The 25,665-nt window shown below is 41.7% G+C and overlaps 1 protein-coding gene across 8 annotated transcripts in view; it reads left to right on the top strand.

Annotated features, from left to right (window-relative positions):
• The window catches only part of ERC1 (ELKS/RAB6-interacting/CAST family member 1), a 274,951-nt gene extending 251,485 nt beyond the window's left edge, over window positions 1–23,466 (top strand). For all 8 annotated transcript variants that reach the window (XM_084809321.1, XM_084809326.1, XM_084809327.1 and 5 more), the window contains one exon: window positions 16,578–23,466. In XM_084809321.1, the coding sequence (XP_084665447.1) occupies window positions 16,578–16,715 (138 nt within the window). In that variant the 3' untranslated portion in view covers window positions 16,716–23,466. The remainder of the gene's footprint in view (window positions 1–16,577) is intronic.
• Window positions 23,467–25,665: the final 2,199 nt, after the last annotated feature.

Here is a 25,665-nt window from a genome sequence, read left to right as displayed (position 1 = left end):
GTGTAGTAGTTGAATATATCATCTTTTTCCCTTTTTGAGCTATGCAATAATAACTTTAATCAGTTCTTGTTGCTACCTTGGTCAGAATTAAGCTCCATATTCACCTTGGTCTAGCTTTCTTCCACTCTTCATCTCTGGCTTTTTCCAATGTGATGTTTAACATTGCTGCTGTAGTAGGAAATGCTTAAATCATGTTACCAGAATTAATCTCTGGTACAATTTTCTGAAATAGTATAGTACCAGTGGTAAATTTGGCTAATTTTATTTCATCCTTTAGCTTGATAATATTGCTTTCATGATTCACTCTTGTATATGCAAACCAGGAGTGTATCCAGTACCCATATGTACCAACAAAAAAGTCTCAAAGTACTACAAATTACTTCTGTACAGTAGCGCATAATCTTGGTTTCTATCGCTTGGTGTGTTTTTATGTGTTTCTCCCACCCTCACCCCCCTCTCTCTCCTGGTTTCCATCTGTTGTGATGTTTGAACTTTTCCCCTGTTCTTTTAAATTTAAAACAATTTAAAACAAAATAAGACGGCATATCGGCAGCCAATTTTCAGAAGGCTACCAGAAGCAAGTCCAACAATATAAGAAAACAAGATATTTTTTAAGATAAATGTGTCTGGAAAACAATCCTGTGCTTGGATTAAATTTCAGATGTATTCCTGCCTTCACATAATTATTAGAAATAGTCCATGTTATCTTCTGTGGAAGAACCAAGACCAAAAGGGGTTCTTTTTTCCAACTTGCACCTAATGCTGGCTCCTGATTCAAATTTTTTAAAATCACAAACCGTAATCAGCTACCACCTCCTCAAATGCTTGCAGATTAATACGTTTTCCCCCTGTCCTCTAGGCATTTGAGATGCTTCAGTTCCTTAAATAAACCAAAGTATCTGTTTGTTAGTAGATAATAGTAGTACTTTACATGTAGCAGAACATTTAAACATGAAGGTAGGCACAGCAGTTATTATTATTATTTATTAAATCCTGAGACACATTAATGGAATAGATAAAAATTAGGAAGTCAAGTCATGTAAAATTCAAAACATACAAGAAAATATATTGCTAAGACTTCTGCACCCTGATGGTGTAGGGATACATACATAGTTTCAGGATTCTAAGAGTTAAAAATCTATTTCTTAAGCAGAGTTCCAGGTCATAGGAAACTGGCAACCTTATGAGCTCTGAGTTCCAGATCAGAAACTACTTTCACATAGCAACAGAGGTTCCCCCACCCCCAAAAGGGAAGATAAACCCATTTGAATTTGAACCCCCTAGGACTAAAGTCCCATCCTTTAAAAGGATATCTGAGGCAACATTTGGGAGTGGAGCAAAATCTGCCCACCAGCCTTGACACTTGATAGACTAGATTCTCCTAACAGGGACTCCTTGGGGACTCTACAGTTTACAGGCCCCTCCCTCCAATCCATATACATTGGAGCCATGATAACAGTGGGCACTTCGCTGGGGCTATGTTAAGGCCCAGCTTCCGCTTTAAAAAAAAAAAAAAAAAAAGTAGCCTTCAAAGCCTGCTGTTTCCAAAATGCATTCATTTACATCTGCTGTTTCTCAGAAATCATTGCATTCTGCTGTTTCTCAGAAAAACCTTAGTAGAATTGCATGATGAGACAAGCTGTTTGAGTAAGTTGTTCAGTTCTGTCAGAAGGAGAAAGCAATAATCTGCTGGAATAACTAATCATCCAAAGCAGATTCATAGAAATTGTATCTTGTTAAAAACTAGCGCTGCTGCTGAAATCCAGAATTAGCAGCGCCCACTGAATGGTCTGAGAAAACCAGGTCCTGCAGCATTATTGCAGCTAAGTAGATGTGGACCTCATCAATCATCTGTATGGGAGACCATTAGGAGTCCCATGAAATAATAGGATAAGAGTTTAATTTAAAAAAATTAAATTCAGAAATTAAACTCCGCTATACAGAGAGATGCCAACTGTCCTGAATATTACTCCAAGAACTGTCAGCCCTACCAATATTAGCAATACTTTTGTTCAATGTGCTGTTCATTCCAAGTGTTCAGTGTATACTATAATGCTCCTTAGGCATATTCACAGGAATCTTAAAAATCTTTCTTAAAATCCTTTTCATTATAAGTCATCTTGAATAATACAAATCACACTCCATGTTGTAAGTAATCTTGAACTTATGCAGTGATTTAAAGGGCATTCACATAACTGTTTAGAAATTCAATTAGGGTCCTGAATTTACCAGTAGCTATCTGTGTCTTGGGTCCTGGTGGACAGGATTAGGAATCTGTTTCTCTGGAGTTAAACCAAATGCTAGATAAGAATGAATTTCAGGAAGTCATTTTCCCTTTCCTGCACTCACATTGGCTCTGTTCAGACATAACGCTAAGCCATGATGGTTAAGTGTTTTGAGCTATGATGGCTTAGCGTGTTGTCTGTGAGGCATTCTTCCTAACGATGGTGACTACATAACCACAGTGTAACCATGCTGACTAATGACGTGCTGCAGTAGGGTTAGAGGCCCCTACCATGACTTAGCATGTTGTCTGTCAGGCCCCTGTAATTAACTGAGCTCTACCATAGAGCTTCGCAGCAAGAGCAGCTGAAAATGGCCCTGCCACTCCTGCCAGCATGAGAGATCTCCATGGTCAAAATCTGCCTAGCAACACATGACGCAGCAGCGGAACGCCAGCCTCCTCACTCTCCGTCCCCATCTGCTGTACAAAATTGGAGAAGTGCACGGGGAACAAAGATGTTTTCAATCCCACGGCGCTGTTATCAGCACAGCAACCTTGAGCGCTTTACACTCCCAGGCACAAACACCTGCGACCTCTGTGGAAAGCGAAAACATCCCCACCTGCCCAGCCAATGGCCAAGTAGTGTCATCCCTGCCTCAAACTGCAACCCTCCCAAAGCTGCACCCCCCCAGCCCCCACTGCCAGTAAAGCCACGCCCCAGTATGTGCTCAGGCCCCATGCACCGTGACCCAGTGGGGAGGCAGCTGCTGCAGCACCAGCACCAAGATGGCCGCTTGCTCCGCTGAGGCTGCTGGGATGCGTGGAGGCCCAGCTGGAGGACTGCAGAGTTCTGCAGGATGGCGGTGGTAGGCTAACCATGCTGTGGGCCATGGTTCCGTGCAAGCGTGGCAGGAGCACACAGCATGGTTAGTGGTACCCACCATGCACCATGGTTAGCCTAACCACCCTTCCCCAAGTCACATCTGAACAGGGCCAGTGTCTTTTTCATTTTCCATAACTATTTAGCATGTAACATGTATTCTTTCTATCATCCCATGCTAGGCTAATGTTCCATCTCAGAGAAAAATGTATCAGGTCATTTTATGTTTCTTCATGGGGTTATGAAGGCAAATGTTGTGAAAATCTGATCAGTAAGAAGATGGTGGTGTAGGTTTGTTGGATAATATGATGGGTTTTTTGTTCAATAAGTGCAACCCAATCATGCTGCTGTTGTTGAGCATTCAAAAGGATTAATTTTTCTCTTTTGGCTGTGAAAGCATTATGATTTTCAGAGGGCAGGGTAGAATTTAAGCAATTTGAAGTAATTGACAAAATTCATTACAATTCCAAGATGATGAATACATGGTCATGGGTTTCTGTGAACGGAGAACATGCCCCTTTTCCCATGGCTTAAATACAAAGAGAAAATATAATACAGTATTATTTTATGTATGCACGTATGTGTGTATGTATTTATTTATTACATTTCTATATTGCCCAAAAGCCAAAGCTCTCTGGGCAGTTCATAAGAAAACAACCTTTGTTAATCTGAAAAAATATTATCTGTGTTAACCATTTATATATCTTTTGTGTAATAATTAAACACAAACTACTGCTAGTATTAACATGATTTTGAAGTCTTGATGAACAGAGGTATTTCCTTAGAGACCGATGTGCATATTACATATTTTTGTCAGTATTTAATGAGAAGCAGCCCTCTTTCCTTAAACAAAATAATGCAAAAGCTCTTTTTCATTCACACAACAGTTTATAAATTTAATGAGGGGCCTGAATCTACCAGTAAACATCTGCTTGTTGGGTCCAGGTGAACAGGATTAGGAATCTATGTCTTTGGAGTTAAACCAATCCTAGCTAAGAGTAGCCTTCAGGAAAAATCATTCTTTCTCTCTTGCACTCACGTTGTCCTTTTTCATTTTCCATATCTATTTAGCATGTAACAGGTATTTTTTGCCAGAGTTTAATTTCATTTTCTATGAAAATTGACTTGCTAAGTATGAACTAGAGATCATGGCTTAAAACATACTCTGTTTTAACCCATGGTTTGCAGTTGGCTTGTTTAGAAATTGACCAGAGTTTGTTTTAAACCATGATTTCTGGTTCTTACATAATGACAAGCCAGCTTTCATGGAAGTGGAACTAAACTCTGGCAAAGTCTCCTGGCAGCACGCCAAGGGGAGAGGGGGGAACAAGTGAACCTGAGGCTTCACCCAGGCTCGTGCATGTAGCACTAAACTATGATTTAGCATTATGTGTCAAACCAGCTTAGTGTTTCTGCTCAAGAGCAAATTATCTTTGCTCTTATTTGTTCAGAACTGAGGAAGAAAGACCTTATAAAATCTCTTGTCACTTACAGTGTTTGTATATGTCCAGTATTATATATAATAACTGTTGTTACAAAAGACACTGACTCTAATTTTATCTCAGTATCAGTAATCACATATCAAAAGCAATTCTGGCTGTGAGAATTAAACTAGTTCCTGCATTTATAATTAATATCCCCAAATTACCAGAAAAACTTCAAATATTCAAGATACATTGCTATAGTATATTTGATTTCTTCTCAGGGGTTTACATACTTTGCAAACCCCACTAGAAGTTATTCAATCAAAGCTCTCCTTTAGATCCACTTATGGTGTTGCTGTGTTTTGCTGTTGGGGTCATGAAAGTTACAGCACTGACTGACTCATTTTCAGGGCATAAGTCTTTATGACACTGCCATTTTCATCAGGGGAATATCTTGCAGGTGCATTCCCGTAAGCAAACATAGTAACATCAGCAGCAGCTCATACATACATTTATTTTCTCTCTCAGTGTCTTTATGTAGTGTTTAAAAATTAGAATTTTGACTGCATCTGCTGGACTATGAAGTGCTTAGTTGCCCTGTTGTGCCTCTCAGGAGATGTGCTATGTATTGAAAATGTTCCAGGAATCTCCCAGACGTATTTGTATGTACTATTGCTGGGAAGTGTTGCTTGGGAAGATTCTATGGGCACTCTGTATGTAAGACAAGCCACATGAGGAAGGAGTGGTATTGTTGTTTACATGAGTTAGCATCTTTTGTTGGTGTGAAATTAGATGTTGTTGAATTGTATTGTTTCATTCAATTTAAACAGATGCCTTTACTACTTGTAGTAAATCAACAGAATCCCTTCCTTTCTCTTAAAAGGGAAAGACAGAAGAAAAGTAATGTATCCCTTTTCATAATAATTAAAAAATCAACTCAAGTTTCACTCAAATAGATATTTTTATTTTGAGGTTATTTGTGGCCTGTGCTTCATTATACCTATTCCAAACGTTATATTATCTTTGAGCTTAATCTCTATGGATTCAGAGAGATATATTGGGATATGATGAAAATATATTCTGCAACAGCCTTGGATCTGTGCATAGACTGGAGAACCATGCTCTGACCCAAGCCTACCTTAACAGTAAGCAGTACCTTCGGCTGACATTAGCCCTACCTCTGTTTCCCCATGCAACCAACAAGCAGATCATTTACCTTGGATCATTCAAGATTTGTCATAAATACTTGATTTTACTGACTACGTTCCTCACCCTTTAAAGTACACAACACCTTTTGTTGTTGTTCAGTCATTCAGTCGTGTCCGACTCTTCGTGACCCCATGGACCATAGCACGCCAGGCCTTCCTGTCCTGCGCTCTCTCCCGGAGTGTGCTCAAGTTCATATTCATTGCATCAGTGATGCTATCTAGCCATCTCATCCTCTGCCGTCCCCTTCTCCTTTGGCCTTCAATCTTTCCCAGCATCAGGGTCTTTTCCAGAGAGTTTTCTCTTCGCATTAGGTGGCCAAAATATTGGAGCTTCAGCTTCAGTATCTGCCCTTCCAATGAGCACTCAGGGTTGATTTCCTTTAGAATTGACTGATTGGACCTCCTTGCAGTCCAGGGGACTGGTATCAGTCTTCTCCAGCACCACAGTTCGAAAGCATCAATTCTTCGGTGCTCAGCCTTCCTTATAGTCCAGCTCTCACAGCCATACATTACTACTGGGAAAACCATAGCTTTGATTAGACGGACCTTTGTCGGCAAGGTGATGTCTCTGCTTCTTACTATGCTGTCTAGGTTTGCCATAGCTTTCCTCCCAAAGAGCAAGTGTCTTTTAATTTCATGGCTACAGTCACCATCTGCGGTGATCTTGGAGCTCAAGAAAGCAAAATCTGTCACTGCTTCCATTTCTTCCCCTTCTATTTGCCAGGAAGTGATGGGGCCAGATGCCATGATCTTCGTTTTTTTAATGTTGCGTTTCAAACCAGCTTTTGCACTCTCCTCTTTCACCCTCAACAAGAGGCTCTTGAGATCCTCTTCGCTTTCTGCCATTAGGGTGGTATCGTCTGCATATCGGAGGTTGTTGATAATTCTCCCGGCAATCTTAATTCCGACCTGTGATTCATCCAACCCGGTGTTTCTCATGATGTACTCTGCATATAAGTTAAATAAGCAGGGCGACAATATGCAGCCTTGTCGTACTCCTTTCCCAATTTTGAACCACTCGGTTGTTCCATGTCTGGTTCTTACTGTTGCTTCTTGACCCTCGTACAGGTTTCTCAGGAGACAGATAAGGTGGTCTGGTACTCCCATCACTTTAAGAATTTGCCACAGTTCATTGTGATCCACACAATCAAAGGCTTTAGCGTAGTCAATGAAGCAGAAATAGACGTTTTTCTGGAATTCTCTTGCTTTCTCCATGATCCAGCGAATGTTGGCGATTTGATCTCTAGTTCCTCTGCCTCTTTGAAACCCCGCTTGTACTTCCGGTAGTTCTCGGTTCGCATACTGCTGAAGCCTAGCTTGTAGGATTTTGAGCATCACCTTGCTGGCATGTGAAATGAGCGCAATTGTGCGGTAGTTTGAACACTCTTTGGCGTTGCCCTTCTTTGGAATTGGAATGTAAACTGACCTTTTCCAGTCTTGCGGCCATGGTTGAGTGTTCCAAATTTGTTGGCATATTGAATGCAGCACTTTAACAGCATCATCTTTTAGGATTTTAAATAGCTCAGCTGGAATACTGTCATCTCTGCTAGCTTTGTTGTTAGTAATGCTTCCTAAGGCCCACTTGACTTCACTCTCGAGGATGTCCGGCTCAAGTTCAGTGACCGCACTATCATGGCTATCAGGGACATTCAGATCTTTCCTGTATAGTTCTTCTGTATATTCTTGCCACCTCTTCTTAATCTCATCTGCTTCTTTTAGGTCCCTGCCTTCTTTGTCCTTTATCATTCCCATCTTTGCACAAAATGTTCCCTTGAGATCTCCAATTTTCTTGAAGAGATCTCTAGTCTTTCCCATTCTGTTGTTTTCCTCGATTTCTTTGCATTGTTCATTTAAGAAGGCCTTCTTGTCTCTCCTGGCTATTCTCTGGAACTCTGCATTCAGTTGGATATATCTTCCCCTTTCTCCCTTGCTTTTCGCTTCCCTTCTTTCCTCAGCGACTTGTAAAGCTTCATCAGACAGCCACTTGGCTTTCTTGCACTTCTTTTTCTTTGGGATGGATTTCGTTGCTGCCTCCTGAACAATGTTACGGACCTCCGTCCATAGTTCCTCAGGCACTCTGTCTATCAGGTCTAATCCCTTCAATCTATTCCTCACCTCCACTGCATATTCATAAGGGATATGATTTAGGTCATACCTGAATGGTTTAGTGGTTTTCCCTACATTCTTCAATTTAAGCCGAAATTTTGCAAGAAGCAGCTCATGATCTGAGCCACAGTCAGCTCCAGGTCTTGTTTTTACTGACTGTATAGAGCTTCTCCATCTTTGGCTGCAAAGTACATAATCAATCTGATTTCGATATTGACCATCTGGTGATGTCCATGTGTAGAGTCATCTCTTGTGCTGTTGGAAAGGAGTGTTTGCTATGATCAGCGTGTTCTCTTGGCAAAACTCTATTAGCTTTTGTCCTGCTTCATTTTGTACACCAAGGCCATGCTTGCCTGTTATCCCGGTGATTTCTTGACTTCCTACTTTAGCCTTCCAATCCCCTATGATGAAGAGGACATCTTTTTTTGGTGTTAGTTCTAGAAGGTGTTGTAGGTCTTCATAGAACCGATCAACCTCAGCTTCTTTGGCCTCAGTGGTTGGGGCATAGACTTGAATTACTGTGATGTTGAATGGTTTGCCTTGGATTCGTACTGAGATCGCCCATACCTGTCCATTTTAGTTCGCTGATTCCCAAGATGTCGATGTTCAATCTTGCCATCTCATGTTTGACCACCTCCAGTTTACCTTGATTCATTGATCTTACATTCCAGGTTCCTAAACAATATTGTTCTTTACAGCATCGGATTTTCTTTTCACCACCAGACACATCCACAGCTGAGTGTCCTTTTGGCTTTGGCCCAGCCGCTTCACTCTTTCTGGCGCTACTTGGAAATACCCTCTGCTCTTCCCCAGTAGTATATTGGACACCTTCCGACCTGAGGGGCTCATCTTCCGGCGTCATCTCTTTTAGCCTTGTGATACGTTCCATGGGGGTTTTCTTGGCAAGAATACTGGAGTGGGTTGCCATTTGCTTCTCCAGTGGACCACATTTTGTCAGAACTCTCTGCCATGACCTGTCTGTCTTGGGTGGCCCTGCACGGCATAGCTTATGGCTTCACTGAGTTACGCAAGCCCCTTCGCCACAACAAGGCAGTGATCCATGAAGGGGACACAACACCTACATACGAATTTATAATAAAATGCATGCAAATGTTGGAAGAAGGTATGAGATAATTGGAATGAGATCAAATATTATTTGCAAAGAAAATTCTACTCTTTCGATGAGCTGCTGTGCACAAATGGCTTGCCAAATGGAGCAGGATCCACATGGTGGCATTTCTGTTTTTTATTAATTTATTAAATGTTGGAGTCATTCTATAGCTAAAGCTCACCGAGTGACTTACATAATAAAAATGAAACATAGACTGCAGTAAAATCTAATTAAATACTAGCAGAATTAAAAGCAGCAAGACACAATTTACAAAACAGAGAATAATACCAGAGGCAACCATTCTGAAAGATCTAAAAATACACAACCAAGAACAACAACAATACTAAAACACAACTGTCACCAAACACAAAGTAAGTTAAAAGGCCTGAGAGAATAAAAAGGTCTTTGCCTGGCACTGAAAAGTCAACAAAGTAAGTGCCAGGTGGATTTCACAATTGGGGGCTACCACTGAAAAGGCACTCTTGCCAATAGCCACCCACAAAATCTCAGTAAGTGGGGGCACTTGGAGCAGAGCCTGTGATAATAATCACGAACCAGGTAAGAACATGTAGGAAGAGATAGTCCTCCAGGTACTGTGTCCCAAGCCATGAAGATCTTCATAAGTTAAAACCAGCCCTTTGAATTGAGCCCAGAAATTAACCAGAAGCCAATGAAGATGGTACAATACTGGCTTAATATGATTGTAACACCTGGTTCCAGTCAGTACTCTTACCAACATGTTTTGTACCAACTAAAGTTTCCAGACTGTCTTCAAAGTAAGTCCCACATATTGTGCATTGCAGAAATCTAAATGGGAGGTTACCAGGGTATGGATCATTGATGCCGGACTGTCATCATACATGTAGGTTCAGAGTTGGCATACCAGCCTATGCTGGTAAAAGGTGCTCCATACCAGAGAGGACGCTTTTGCCTTTAGTAACAAAAATGGTTCTGCAAACACCCCCAAACTACAAACCTGATACTTTAGATGGAGTGCAACCCCTTCCAAAATAGGTTGAACACAACTAGCCTGGATAGATGATACCTTTCTATCTTACCTGGATTGAGTTTCAGTTTCTTGGCCCTCATCCATTACCATGGCCAGGCACTGATTAAGCACTTCCACCACTTAACCTGGATCTGATGAAAAAGAGAGACTACTTCCAGCTGCTCAGGCAAGGAAATTAATGTGTAATGGGATGGCTGGTACACCAGCAGAACCTCTAACTTGACCTGAAAACCCAACACAAAATGTAAATACTCAAGAATAGTACTCACTAATGATCCTCCCTCTTTCCCTTGAGTCCATGGGACGCGGCCGTTGCTTGTGCGCCAAACGGACGCTATGCCTCCTTTCCGTGCCCTCCATCACTCGTCGCTCCCTGCGTCTGCATCGAGCGTCTAGCAAGCCTCCCTCCCGCAGTCTCTCACTACCAGGGTCACTGTCTCAGGAATGCCGGCAGGAGGAATCTCTGCCAGCTGCTGTGCCTGTGAGGGATGAGCTGGCTCCTCTCCCACGGATTGCTGTTCCTCCTCAGAATCAGAACTGCTCTGGGGTTCTATCGGCTCAGTTTCCACCCTGACAATATCTGGGGGAGACTTACATCCCCCATCTTCCCAACCCAGGTCTTGGTTATACACACCAAATCAGCCTCCTCCATAATTAAATCGTGGGTGAGGGAGATTTATTATTAACAAGCCTGGCATTTAACAATAGCACCAGTAGACCAGGAGGCATGCTAATAAGGTTGCCTTCCAGACAAGGAACAGACCAGAAGATGGAATAGGCACAAGAAGTCTAATGGCTCTTATCCTTATCTGGCACCTTAATCTCACACTGCCATACTTCCCCCTGTCCGGCATGGCTTGTTTGTATACATCGAACCTTATAAAATGTGAATAGCAGCAGTACTGGTGTAAAAGGGTGTTTTGGGCTACTTTTAGTCAAGGATCTATGGGAATGAAGTACAATTAAGTATTGTGCTGGTCATTTTTGAAATTCTGAAATCTAGTTTTAGAGAAGAATTATCAATCTGTTGTAGAAGATTGCCCAAAGTGCGCAGATTCCCCCCCACACACGAAGATTTATTTATTTATTTATTTATTAAATTTATTAATCGCCCATCTGGCTGGTCACCCAGCCACTCTGGGCGATGTACAGCATATAATAAAAACAGTTTAAAACAATAAAATTCTACAATAAAAACATTTTCTAAAATACCCTAACCCACCCCAAATGCCTGCCTGAACAACCACGTTTTTAATGCACGGCAGAAGCTCATTAAAGAGGGGGCATGGTGGAGTTCCCTAGGGAGGGAGTTTCACAGAGTGGGGGCCACCACAGAAAAGGCCCTCTCCCTCGTCCCCACCAGTCTAGCTGTCCTGGCTGATGGGACAGAGAGAAGGCCATCCGAAGCTGATCTTGTTAAGCGGCCTGTCTGGTGTTGCTGGAGCCACTCCTTCAGATAGGCTGGGCCGGAACCATATAGGGTTTTAAAGGTCAAAACCAACACCTTGAATTTGGCCCAGAAAACAACTGGTAACCAGTGCAACTCCTTCAGCACTGGAGTGATGTGATCTCGCCGGCGGCTGCCTTTAATCAGGCGAGCCGCCGCATTCTGTACCAGCTGCAGCTTCCGAACCGTCTTCAAGGGTAACCCCACGTAGAGCGCATTACAGTAGTCTAAAGGAGAGGAGACCAGGGCATGTACTACCAATGCCATATGAATCACAGCAATTATTCATATGGCATCGGAGACCAGGGCATGTACTACTGATGCCATATGAATCACAGCAATGCTGCTTGCTGGAAACAACATGGCTCCTTTTTTCCTGTGATATCTATTAAGAGCCTGTCAGCACTTATACTGTCACATGGCCTTTTACTATCTCTTGTCCTTGGTCATTTCCACAAACCACAATGTGTGGAATTCTCATCATAACTTGGAGTGCGGAAGGAAACCTGAGCTGGCTGACTCTTGCTAGAAAGATAGAGTTTGGGGAAGGCTGCCTAGTCTGGTCACATTCTATATTCCCACTCTGTGGAACTCCCTCCCTAGGGAACTCCGCCATGCCCTCTCTTTAATGAGCTTCCGCCGTGCATTAAAAACGTGGTTGTTCAGACAGGCATTTGGGGTGGGTTAGGGTATTTTAGAAAATGTTTTTATTGTAGAATTTTATTGTTTTAAACTGTTTTATTATATGCTGTACATCACCCAGAGTGGCTGGGTGACCAGCCAGATGAGCGATTAATAAATTTAATAAATAAAATAAATATTTACCTACAGAAATGTAAAAAGGAACAACATTTTAACTGGTTCTGAGGCCTTTTAGGAAAACATTCACCAATAGATACATTTTCAAATTTGTTTATTAAAAATATATTATTTGGGGATAGGTTTTCTTGGTTGTCAAGAGGGATTGTAGGTTTATATGTAAGTCACTTAAGGCACAATCCTATGTACTTGAATTCTGCTGACTGTGGGGCTATAAGGTTTGGCGGAAGTCCGACTATGCTGACAGCCTGTAAGCCTATGCCACATACTCCTTCCTCATGACATATTCACCAGTAGAACTCCTCAGATGTGCCAGCAGAGCTTTTCTTCCAGCAAAGATACGCTGATAGAATGGCTGAAGCCAGGATAGTCTTGAACAGAATGTGGGTGGTACAAGGGAGAACCACACTTATGCCATACACTTTACCCCTTCAATCCACTCCCCATGACCTGCATAAAGTGTTTTAAAAGGAAGAAAGAGGGACCTGTTTGATCTAACACCTAACCACCACCACCTCTCCCCACCTTACTGCCATAGTCATGCCTGCCATGGACGCTGCCTTGAGCTCATTGGGAGAAAGGCAGGATATAAGTGTAGTAAAACAGCATAGGCTTGTACCCTGGATTCAAACAGGAACCTCCAGCATGCATAATGTGAGCTGTGCCATCTGGCTAGAGTTCCCCCCACAACCTATGTGCTCCTCACATCTATGGCTGGGTGTTCAGGGAATACAAATGTCCCATGGTGTGCCTGATGCTTGTCTTCTGCTGGGGCTAAGTGGTTAGGGAACTGCACTGTGTGGGTTTGAATCCTGGGAACAAGACTGTCTTGTTTCCATCTTGACTTTTTATTGGTAGGCATGCAGAAGGTAAAATTGTTCTCCCCTTCTCCCGGTGGGGCTCAAAATGTCTTCTCTCCTGCTTCCCAGCCCCATGCCCTATGCAGTGTGCTACTGAAGGTGCTGCTGTGTGTGTCTGTGGTTCCCCTTACCAGGCCCCTTCCCTTCGCGGGTTGTCAGAAGAGCTTTTCCCTTCCTGGGTAGGTTTTGAAACCTTATCTCAGGAGGGCTGTGTGAGTTCTCTGCCATCATCCTGCTGAGAGAGCTGTGCGGATGCTCCTCCCCTTGTGCGTTGTGCTCCAAAACAGTGCTTGTGAGTGGCATAAGGGGATTTAACACTTGTCTGGGGACTGGCAGTTATTGCTGGCTGTTGTCACTGGGGCTGATGGGGTGGAGGAGGCACTGTGCCATCTCACATGATGTGATCTAGGAGCATGTCCTTGGGGGCATGTCCCTGTCATGAGTTCATTGGCACCTTCCATATTGTGAGCAATACCCTAAAAATGTTTAAATTTTATTTATAGAGTGGATTGTCTTTTGCATATGTGAGCTGGTTCATGCATTGGCAACACCACATTTCTTATATGTAGTGTTGAGCGTGGTGAGGCTCGTGCTTGCCCACTTTTATACGGAGGAAGTGGCATATAAACCAGAACAATGGGTATGTATGGCAGAGTATGATTGTCATGATTCCTGCACTTCATAGCCCCCAAAAGCACTGTTATGGTTACAGTAATGTGCAAGTCAGTGTGCATGCACTTCTGATTCACACTCTGTTTTCTCAGTGCAAATGTGGGTAGGCACAAGCTAGAGTGCATTCCCATGCAGGAAATTCCAGTGGTGCCTCATGGATAAATGAAGCCCCATCTTTTTAGTGAGAAGGAATTTTTAACCAGTAACAAAGCATGCTCTGTTAGGTTTTAGGGAGCTTGATAGATGTCTAAACCCACAATCAGCCTGATAAGTTTGTTTGTTTGTCCTTGAGAGTGACCATGGCTGAATGCAAGCCACAATACTTTCCAGTTGTCAGATACACATTTCTAAAGGAATGAGGAAAAAATACTGGCTGTATTCTTCTTCTACACTGAAGAGGTAAACTTGCAAAAATCTCATTCCTTACCCCCTCTTCAAATTGTGAAAGCCATATTTTTGTGCACTCTTTCACTTGTACCATATCTACTATACATTTGGAATCTTCATACTGGCATTTTCTTTCTAGCAGTGTTGCTTGTAGTACTGAGCTGAAATAACGGATTGAAATATAGAAATCAGCATTTTCCATGCATCTACTACATCATCTGTTAACTGCTACCTTTAAAAAATAAAAGCTAGGGAAAGGTTGATGGCCATGCAGTGATGTGGAAGGAACTAGGAGCGGAGAACCTTTGAGAAGATAATTTTAGAGGACAATATTTGTGATAGTAACTTTGCCTTTTATATGTTGCTTTATTTCCTTTACCGTCCTGTTTCTCCATCTCACTACACGTTTCCTATCTTCTCTTCAGGGACGTCTTTACTCAAACATGCATTGCGATGAGTGTTATACAATTTATCACCTGGATTTAATGCTGTTTAAAACGCATATGACTCCATTGTAATAGTAGTTTGGACATATGACATGAAAGTGTACTTGTAAGGGCCTACAATATGTTGCATATTTATCAGTTGCTGCTCTCTCTCAACTGTTGCTGTAAGCTACTTCTGAATTTCTCTCGTTCCCTTGAATACTGCAAGGACTCCCACCCACCCCACCCCTCAGTTTGTATACTACTTAGTCAAAATTAGGTTGCTTTTGAGTTTTGTGGTTCTTAGCACTAATATCTGAAAATCATCTTACAGTCTTGTGAAGTCCAGTAATGGCTACAGCCAGCAACTAAAGAACAACAAAGAAATACATTAAAATAATATTCAGTAGATAAAAGCCAAATAATTAGATACATGCTGCCATGTCTTGACCTTATCCTTACTTTTGTCCCCTATTTTACAAAGATGAATGTTTATTTATGTTAAAGTTGTGTTTTAAGATATTCTTTGGTTTTCTGTATTTCCTAGCCAGTGCTCATATGCATTATAGGCAGTTCATTCCATTTTGCTTGATAGTGTCATGTAGACACAAGCTTTTTCCTCAGCCAAAAACCTAGAACTGTTGAAAATCTTAGTTCTCTGTGCATAAGGAAAAAATGAGGGTCTTGGGGTTCCTCTAATTTGTTTGCTTCCATTGAAAATACACTAGTCTAAGCAATATTTAGATGTAATAGGTTGTTACAAAAATATTTACAAACAAATTTAAACATTTCCTAATAGGGATATCCTCTTATAAACGTATTTTGGACTGACATGCAATCCTGTCACATAGACAAATACTCCATGTTTCCCAGAGCAAAACTAAATGCCAAACTGTTGGTAAGACAGAATTTTAAAGGTAATAGAATTTACACACAAACTGCATTAATAAAGTGTTTTAAAACCTGTAAGAAGCTAAATATATTCATAACTGAAGCCTTTTAACTATAGATGTATTTGGCAGGATACTACTCACTTACACTTATTTTTCCTCGCAGTTACGACTTTAAAATGTATCTTGTGTTTCCAAAGAATTTAATCTATCCATAGCGGACTTGGTAAGCATGCAGTTTAGTCTAAGTTATTGCTCCTCAAATGATGAGTCATACCCTAATTTACAGTTGGTTATAGCCACCCACTACCTTTTTAAAAAAATAGTCATTAAGATGAGAGAATGTGTAGGAGATGAAGATAGTAAAACCTGGAAAGGGGGTCAATGTCGCAGAAATCTGGATCTGAAAATGCTGAAGATCACTATCCTAACTAGTAGAGAATTGAGCTTGGAAGACCTGAATTCAAATCTAGAAAAATCTGAACACTTGGGCAAACGCTCTGAGTCATTTAACATTTGCAACATAAAAAGCTTAGATTCCATTAAATGTGTAGATTGCAGCAGGAGGGTCTCCCACTAGGGAGCACTCATCAGGAAATTAATGAATAAATTTGAAGCATAACTGACAGATATTCAAGGCAAACATCCCTCTGTGGGTGAAGAACAGTAAACTCTGAAGTATTGCTCAGAACTCTTTTGGTAGTGTCACCTTATCTAGATTGCAGCACAACTTCTGAAAAATAGTTATTTTTCCAATATGGGGAAACTGGCAGGCCTAGATGAATGTATACTTAAATGTAATATTCCAGCCTAGAACCTTCAAAATGGGAGCACTCAGATACAAAGATGGTTTGGGCCATTTTATGTATTTCATTTTTAGGTATGATTGCAAAACGTGTTTGCAAATTCGCATATCCTACAAATATGCTTATCGAGGAGCTGTAATTGGCAGCAGCTCCCTATTCAGTCGACATTCATGTGTGAAACTGTCCCCTATATGTACGTGTGTGTGTGTGTGTGTGTGTAGCAGCACCCAGACTGAGGGCTAAATCCTGAAGTGACATCTTAATACACCAGCGTGTGCTGACAAAATTTTGTCTTTTGTTTCCATTTAGCTTCATGATGAGCTGGAAAAGGGCGAGAGGGACAGCGCAGAGCTACAAGAGTTTGCCAATGCCATTCTACAGCAGATAGCTGATCACTGCCCTGACATCCTGGAGCAAGTTGTCAATGCACTTGAGGAGTCATCATGACCGAAACCAGTGCAATCCTCCCCCCCAGCAACAGCATGCCCAGGGGCCAAGCCCAGTCAGTCCAAGGAGTCATGAAGATGGAGAAGAGCATGAAAGGGGGAGAAAAGAAGAAACCTTTGGTGCACCTTTTTTATAAAAAGAAACAAACGAACCGAAACTGGTATCTCAGCTCTTCCAGCCTATAAGTACTGAATCATGCCTGCATTCATCTTCTCACTGCCTTTCTACTTTGGAATATGCCTCCCAGTTACCTTTCCTGTTGGCTTTGGGATATGTTTGCTCAGAAATTTGCTGAGTCCAGTAAGCATGGAAGTGGCAATATAGTGAACATAACTAGCTCTGGAGATTCTTGAAGTGGTGGCAGGAGAATACTTGCCTTTATTTTATTTTCCAGTTAGTAAAGTCTTTGGCCTACCTTCATTTATCAAGGAAGTGGAGTGTGCTCTGATAAAGGCCCACAGTTGGCCAACATTGATTTAGCTAGCTCAAGATTTGCTGCCTCTGTCTGCACAGGAGCGCTACCCTCAAAGTGGAAGCAAATACAATAAGAGAAATGGGGAGTATCCCTTGTTTTCAGTGGTGACTTTAATTAGGCAAGAGTGGGAAACATTATTGTACTGTTCTGCCTCTTACGAGTCTCACTTCTGTTTCCCAAATGGGCTGTGAAATAGTGATGGATGTTTTCTTTAGCAGGTTTTCTTGGTATTCTGGCCATTTTTTAGCATCATACCTTATCTATATATCTTTGCACTCTCATTTGAAGGGTGCTTTCTTCATGCTTGACTTCTCATTTTATCTATTTCTGAGTTCTTAGGGGGTTACTTCATAAGCCAAACCCAGTAGCAGAGTACTGGTCACACCTATTGCTGCCCCTTCCATAGCACTGCCAATGAGTGAGCCCAAAATAGCTTCTCTAAATGGCATCATGTTAACATATCCAAATTTACAGGCTAAGTAGGAATCTAAATACTCATTTGTTTTGCACTAATTGTGAAAATAGTTTTGCCCTGAGCAGTACTAGTTTTTTTGCATAGTATCATTCTCCAGGCATTCACCAAAACAGAACTCTGGTATCACTTTATTTTCTCCTTAAAGGAACTAAGTCTTTCTGAATTTTCAGCTTTCAGATTTCAGAGTTAAGAGGACCTTTCAGAGCAGATAACAGAAAAGGGAATCATGACTTGGAACTTAATACAGTAAGAGGAAAGACCACTGGCCCTTAAATTGCTTTCCTAACTGGTTTGCGTCTGTAATGATGGTCCTCATCACCATGCTTGGTTTTTCCAACTTAAGAGTTTTGCATCTGTATATGCTCATTCCTGTAAAGCAGACACACTCTTGAGGCCCTTTTCTTCTTTTTTCAGTCATTACAATACATCCCAAAACGTTTAGACAATACTGAAGGTCTTTTTTCCCTGGCTTAGACTCCCCCCTGCCCATCAGATCAAGAAACCTAGACCCTATGATATCACTGATTTCTAAATAGAAGGAAGGAATATCTCTAAAACAAAATGAATCCATTTATTAATACCTTTTATACAACATCTGCCTTTGATTATGGAAGGATGTAGTGGGGCCATCTGGTGCTGAGTTGTTCAAGATGCTCAGCTCCATCCTTTCATTAGCACCTGCAGGGGAGGTACCTTTGAGTTACTTCAGAAAGGGGGTAAAGCATAAATAAGCTTCGTTTTGAATGGCAGTATTTTTCCTATTGGTTTTCTAATGAGGGATTCACATTGCTGGCTTATTTAGCACCTTCATGGCTTTGGAGATCTGGAGTGGTACTTTCAGAGTTGATGGCAGTAATAGGCTGTGGCTGATGCTTTTCATCATAAAGGGCAGGGGAGCTGTTCTCAAGGTTGAAATTGCCTTTACCGGAAAGCATGTAGACAGTGACTGTACATACCATGAGGCATGCCTTACACCAGAGCCGTGCCTTTGGCCCTATTGTTTGAGTCAGCACATTTTGATAGGAGCTGCTGTTTTGAAATCTCGCTTCTAGCTTTTTCTCTTTCATCCCTAATTACTCACTGTAGGAATTTAATGCTGCCTGTAAAACCATCTAAGCCTTCAGGCCTAACATCTTCCCACCACCACCACTCCCTGGCTATCCTATTAAGTTATATGGTCAGGTCTCCAGCTGCCCTTGTTCTCTGCTGTAAAACAATCCACTCTCTCTGTGGGAGAAGTTGTGGAATTTTCCTTATCTGTGGTTGAAATGACTGCTGCTTGTAAAGCTCTTGCTGAGATGCTCCTTGATAGTGGGTTTTTGTTTTGTTTTTTGGGGGGAGGGGTTGCAGAAAATGGGTCAGGGAGCTAGTCAAAGATAGTCACTTGTGGTTGCTACTTCATCCCCATGTGCTTATTGCACTGCATATAAATCACAGCTTTCCATGCTAGTATTTCTGGAGCCTTTAACTCAGCTGCCACCATGTGGCTGTGCTTCTGCAAAAACTGGATCTGTGTTAGCACAGGTATAAAATTGGGATAAAGCCCATTGCTTACACTCTGCGTTGCTCACAACATGTTCTCCAGGGGAAGGGGAATTTGTCAAGCAGTGCCAATTCCCATGCTGGCCATTTGGTTTTTATCATCCAGCAGAACACCTGTTGTTTGAACCCTTCCCCCTCCAACCTGGAATCTGCTTCTCTTGCAACTCCTATCTTATTCCACACACACACATACACGCACACACCTTTTCTACCCCATTCCATGAGCTCAGAGTCCTGCCACACTCAGACCTGATTTAAGCCCCCAGTAAAATGCTTTTACAGCAAGAGAGAGTGCAAACAAGTTCTGATCCTGGAACAGTGACCTGGCTTTATCATCAGTGAAGCACTGCAGCTAATCTCCTTGATGCCATTTTGGTAGAGGTCCTGTCTCGCTTCATTTCTCAAGGAACTGTGGAGCCTTAAATGTAAGGTGTTGGCCATGAGTTCTTGTCAAGCATGTTGTGCTTTAACTTGTTTCTTTTATTAGTAGAGTGCAAGGTTGTTGACTGACTAGTGGATCTAGTTAACATTGCCTCCATTAAGAGATGGTATGAAATGCACCGGTCCAAAGTGTTTATGGATGTATGTGGCAATCTGACTGCCACTACACTATCATAGCTCTCATAGATTTTTATTTCTGCCGTTATCTCCTGCAAGTGAAATCCACCACCTGTGTCCAGAAAATACAGCTCTGGACAATTGTGCTGGAAAGATACCCTATTTTTTACCTTCCTTGTTCCTCAGTCCATTTTTCAAAAATAGCCTCCTATTGGTGAATTCCAAAATCTCTTGTTTATACTAGCCACGTTGATAGAGTTTTGTTGATAGTGTTTGATAGAGCTGGGGTATAACAAGGCTTGGTAATATTTAGGGAATGTCATGTTAGTCTTTCAAGCTATAAAAAAGCTCATTTGTAATGCCTCTAAAGGTGTTTATAAACCACAGTAACCCTCTATTTTTTATTAATTTGGTGCAGCTATTAATAGCTCCCTGAGAAATGGTGGTAATTTCTTGACATCCTAATTGGACATTCTAATTGGATTGTTTATTGATCCCAAGGAATCCACATTATCATTCCATTCCCATCAAATCCAGGTTTAACAAAGACTAAAATAAATGAAACTTCAACCTCAGAATGCCACAGTGATATTAGCTACTAATATCCAAGGAAAGAACTAATAAGAGGAACATCCCGATGAAATATCTTTCTAGTATATTGGGTCTGGGACTGGGACTGCCTTTGGCCATTACCTTCACTCAGAGATGCCAAACACTCCCTGAAAATCCCAAACATCTGCCACAACTAAAGGAATGAAGATTATGGTGACAGGATAGTGTGTGCCATCAAATGCCATGTATAGAAGGGAAAGTTTCAGTAGGTGGGAACCTTTGCAGTGTATTTTGCAAGATCTCTGTGAATATATATTGGAGTTCTAGGCATCTGTTTTTCTCTATTTTTAATTCAAGGAATATTCTGTTTCTTGTATCTGAAAAAATAAGTTAATGGAACACCATTTTCCTCCTGTCTCACACTCGTAGGCTATTACCATAGCATGGGTTCTTGGAGTGACCTTAGTAATGGGATATACTTCCGCCAAAGTTCTTGGAATTAGAACTTCGTGCTAACTGAACTAACTTTGTACAAGTTAGTACAACGTTAGATCTTTGAACTAAATGAAGTTAGTTACTAACTTCAGAGAACCAAGCAACAGGATGGAAAGCAGGATGCTCCAGATTTCATAACACTGCCCTGGTAAAGCTGGTGGAGTGGGGAGGTCAGGTAATGGGTGGTTTAGGGCTGCCAGAATTAACACAAGCTCTTCTCTTGCCAATCTCTCAGCCTTGTCAGTGCAGCAGGTGCTGTTTTTATAATATAAAATATTTTTTAACTTTTTCCATTTATAGAGGGAGCCGTTATCCTTCTGAACAAAATGGCTGTCTCTTGACCTTTTTTAAAAAAGAGAGAATAAAAGCATTTCCAAACTTTTTAGTGTCAAAAGCGTAAACATAAGATACTGACTTTTTCCAGTGCGTGTGGCAAGTGCTGTAACCCTGTCATCATTGGTATTTTCCCTTGACTTTTTCAGGGGTATTTTTTATTTTATTTTTCTGTTTTGTTCTCTGCTTGTCAATTATTGTCTGTGTGGTCCTCAGACTGGGGCAGTTACCGACAATGTGTGTCTGTTGTCTGATTTTAAATAAAAAAAGATAGAAGTAGAAATGAAAAAGTTGTGTTTAAAAAAATATAAAAACTAAATGTATTGTCCAAAGGAATTCAAAATATGAAAAGGCAAAGTGCTGGACTCCTCCTCCCAGTTTTGTGAGGAAATGGATTTTTTAGGCTTAAGATACCTTTCAATTGCCTTTGACAGACCAAGGAGGACCAAACCAGTGTGGCCTTCTTAGGAATGTTACTAACACTTGTCTTTATCCCTCTCCCAATACTGTAATGTATGGACTACCCTTAAAATTTAGAAAGGAGCAGAATTATAACATATTCTTCACTAGCAGCTACTGTTTTTTGTGGGTATCCCTGGGGCTTTAATACTGCAAATTTAAATAGAAGGGATGCACTGAAGCATACTTGCACACACTTTAGTCCCTATTTTGTACACATAAACTGTTTAATATTTCTAAATGCACCTTCACCTCTGCCAATACCCGTTTACATGTGTGTGGTTACTTTGTAAATGCACCCACTTTTGAAAATGTGCATTCATAATCTCTCAACAAAGGGCTTGCCTTCTTTTCTGCACCATTGGGATGGAAGATTTTGACTACTTTTAAAGGGTTTGGCCAACATAAATCTATATATAATGAATACATTTATCATTGCTACTAGTCATATCTTAAATTATTATACATGAATGTACTTCAAAATAATATTCTGATTATTTCTGGGAATATCTATGGTCCTTTAAATTTGAGGTTACCAATTTTCCAGTGCTGAAATCTACTTGATTCACTGTTGATTGTTCCAGCTGGAATCAAAGTTGAAAACATTGGAATGGTTTTAATTAGTTTATAGTCGCACCCTTGAGGCATTCTTGTGGATACAGGATCTAAAAGTCTTAGGCCAAGCTTGATTGATATAACCCTGTAATTTAGTTTTCTCCATCTACTCATGGCTTAGGTGAGGTAAGGCATCTCTCAATCATTTCAGCTAGTAAACCTACGATTTGGCTTAATACTGGTTTCAGTGGGCACCTTCTAGATAAAAAAAAAAGGTTGCAGGTTTTCCTTCTCTCAATTAACCCCCTATCCTCCAGTAATGAATTTGGTGTGCTAAATCCTAAGGGAGTTTTATGCTTACCAAATGTTCACATCTTGTTTAGCTTCTGTGTAAGTAAATGGGATTATATCCAGATGAGCCTCCTATAAACTGACATAACATGCTGTTCATTCATCCCTGCCAAAGCAGTACTGCTACTTCCCTTGGATTCACCTCATGCTGAAATTAGAACACCAGGTTCTGCTTTACCAAATTATTCATGAAGGCAGCACAGTGGGCTGCCATAGGGAGAGAAAATATGTGGGATGTCTTCCCACACACACACTACAGATGGGAATCTTTTGCTACTTGGAAAGTGATGTGTTGCACTTTAATAGAGGAGGAGACAAGCCTTGCGTATATAGTCCAGCATACTTTGAGTTCCTTCTGGAAGGAGCAGCAGCGGGAGATGATAGATGTCTGTAATGCAAGTGCGCACGCTGCCTTCAACTTGTATGTGTTTTATTGATGGAGTCATGTTACTGACAGGATAATGAATTGCAAAGAAATTGTGTTATATATTCAACTTTGCCTTGATAATATAAACACTTTTGTTCCGTTTTATTTTCTTTTTTATTCACAAACTAAGTTCATCAAGAAATTATAAAATTGTTTTAAAATTGTGCTGTCTGTTCTTTTCTTTTTAAAAACCTTTTAGTCTACTTTTTGTAATATTTTCTCCAGAACATTCCTAAGGTTTCCTGTTTGAAGATGCAACGTTTCCATTTGAGTGTATTCTTCCTTTTGCCACACTTCCACACCACTGTATGCAGATGCTTCATTGTCTCCAGAGGATGCTTGGGTTTTGGGGGAACCATCTGAGAAGGGAATTTGGAGAGCAGCCACCCAAGAATGTGTCTGTCAGTACCCTCACAGTTAGCACATGATGCACATTGAACATTCTAGTGACTGACCATAGAGCTGACAATGCACAATGAGCAATTCCTTTCTTAGCACTAGCTGGAAGTTATTGCTGTCCTATACCACACTGTCCCCCAACACACACACACCCCAGCCCATGTCACTAGAACATTTTTTTAGTTATTCTTTTTTTTTTAGTACATTGAAAGTAGTGCATATCTGCCTATCCTAAGGAGCATTCATACAGGGTTTTTTAAACACATAGTACTCCCACCCCCACAATGTCCTACCGTTTGGGCAAGACTTCCTGCTCTTCTCTCCCCCACCTGCCTCGCCCTGCCCCCAGAGAGGTTTCAGGTACATCTCTTCTTTTTTAATTCATTTTTCTTGTATTAGCGTCCACTTCACCTCTTCAGGAACATTTTAATTTTTTTTCAGAATTTATTTATTATTTATTTATTTCATTTCTATACCGCCCAATAGCCGAAGCTCTCTGGGCGGTTCACAAAAATTAAAACCAAACAACACACAATAAAACAATTTAAAATATATAGAACATTAAAACCACAATATAACAATACAACCACAATAAAACCTAGCAGCAGTTGTTGTTGTTGTTCAGTCGTTCAGTCGTGTCTGACTCTTCGTGACCCCATGGACCATAGCACGCCAGGCCTTCCTGTCCTGCGCTCTCTCCCGGAGCGTGCTCAAGTTCATATTCATTGCATCCGTGATGCTATCTAGCCATCTCATCCTCTGCCGTCCCCTTCTCCTTTGGCCTTCAGTCTTTCCCAGCATCAGGGTCTTTTCCAGGGAGTTTTCTCTTCGCATTAGGTGGCCAAAATATTGGAGCTTCAGCTTCATTATCTGTCCTTCCAATGAGCACTCAGGGTTGATTTCCTTTAGGATGGACTGATTTGACCTCCTTGCAGTCCAGGGGACTCGTAAGAGTCTTCTCCAGCACCACAGTTCGAAAGCATCAATTCTTCGGCGCTCAGCCTTCCTTATAGTCCAGCTCTCACAGCCATACATTACTACTGGGAAAACCATAGCTTTGATTAGACGGACCTTTGTCGGCAAGGTGATGTCTCTGCTTCTTACTATGCTGTCTAGGTTGGCCATAGCTTTCCTCCCAAGGAGCAAGCGTCTTTTAATTTCATGGCTACAGTCACCGTCTGCGGTGATCTTGGAGCCCAAGAAAGTAAAATCTGTCACTGCTTCCATTTCTTCCCCTTCTAAAATACAGATTTAAAACAGCAAAGATAAAAATTTAGAAAGCTAAAATGCCTGGGAAAATAAAAAGGTCTTCACCTGGCGCCGAAAGGAGTACAATGTAGGCACCAGGCGAACCTCACTAGGGAGCTCATTCCAGAGCCGGGGTGCCACAACAGAAAAAGCTCTCCTCCTAGTAGCCACCCGCCTCACTTCCTTTGGCAGGGGCTCACGGAGAAGGGCCGCTGCTGATGATCTTAAGGTCCGGGCAGGCACATATGGGAGGAGGCGATCCTTCAGGTAACCTGGCCCCAAGCCGTTAAGGGCTTTAAATGTTAACACCAGCACTTTGAATCGGGCCCGGAAATGGACTGGCAGCCAGTGCAGCTGGAAAAGTACTGGTGTAATATGAGCTTGCAGGCCAGTCCCTGTTAACAATCTTGCTGCCCTATTTTGGACCAGCTGAAGTTTCTGGACCGTTTTCAAAGGCAGCCCCACGTATAACGCATTGCAGTAATCCAGACGAGAAGTTATCAGAGCATGGATAACTGTAGCTAGGCTATCTCTGTCCAGATAAGGGCGTAGTTGGTATACCAGCCTAAGCTGATAAAAAGTGCTCTGTGCCACTGAGTTCACCTGTGCCTCAAGTGACAGTTCTGGATCCAAGAGCACCCCCAAACTAAGAACCTGATCCTTTAGGGGGAGTGCAACCCCCTCCAGAACAGGTTGAATATCACCTAGCCGGGCAGACGAACCACCCACTAACAGTACCTCCGTCTTGTCTGGATTGAGTTTCAGTTTGTTAGCCCACATCCAGTCCATTACCGTGCCCAGGCACTGGTTCAGAACAGCCACTGCCTCACCTGGTTTTGATGAGAAAGAGAGGTAGAGCTGGGTGTCATCTGCATATTGATGGCACCTCAGCCCACACCTCCGGATAACCTCCCCCAGCGGTTTCATGTAGATGTTAAACAGCATGGGGGATAAAATAGAGCTCTGTGGAACCCCATGGCACAATTGCCATGGCACAGAGCAATAATCCCCCAGCACCACCTTCTGGAATCGGCCATCCAAGTAGGAGCAGAACCACTGTAGTGCAGTGCCTCCAACTCCC

The sequence above is a fragment of the Heloderma suspectum genome, chromosome 7 (genome assembly GCF_057233095.1).
Source record: "Heloderma suspectum isolate Gila_16-S chromosome 7, 16-S_ref, whole genome shotgun sequence".
Classification (NCBI taxonomy): domain Eukaryota; kingdom Metazoa; phylum Chordata; class Lepidosauria; order Squamata; family Helodermatidae; genus Heloderma; species Heloderma suspectum.
The sequence above is the reverse complement of the archived record's forward strand: the minus strand, read 5'-3'. Positions and strand labels throughout refer to the sequence as shown.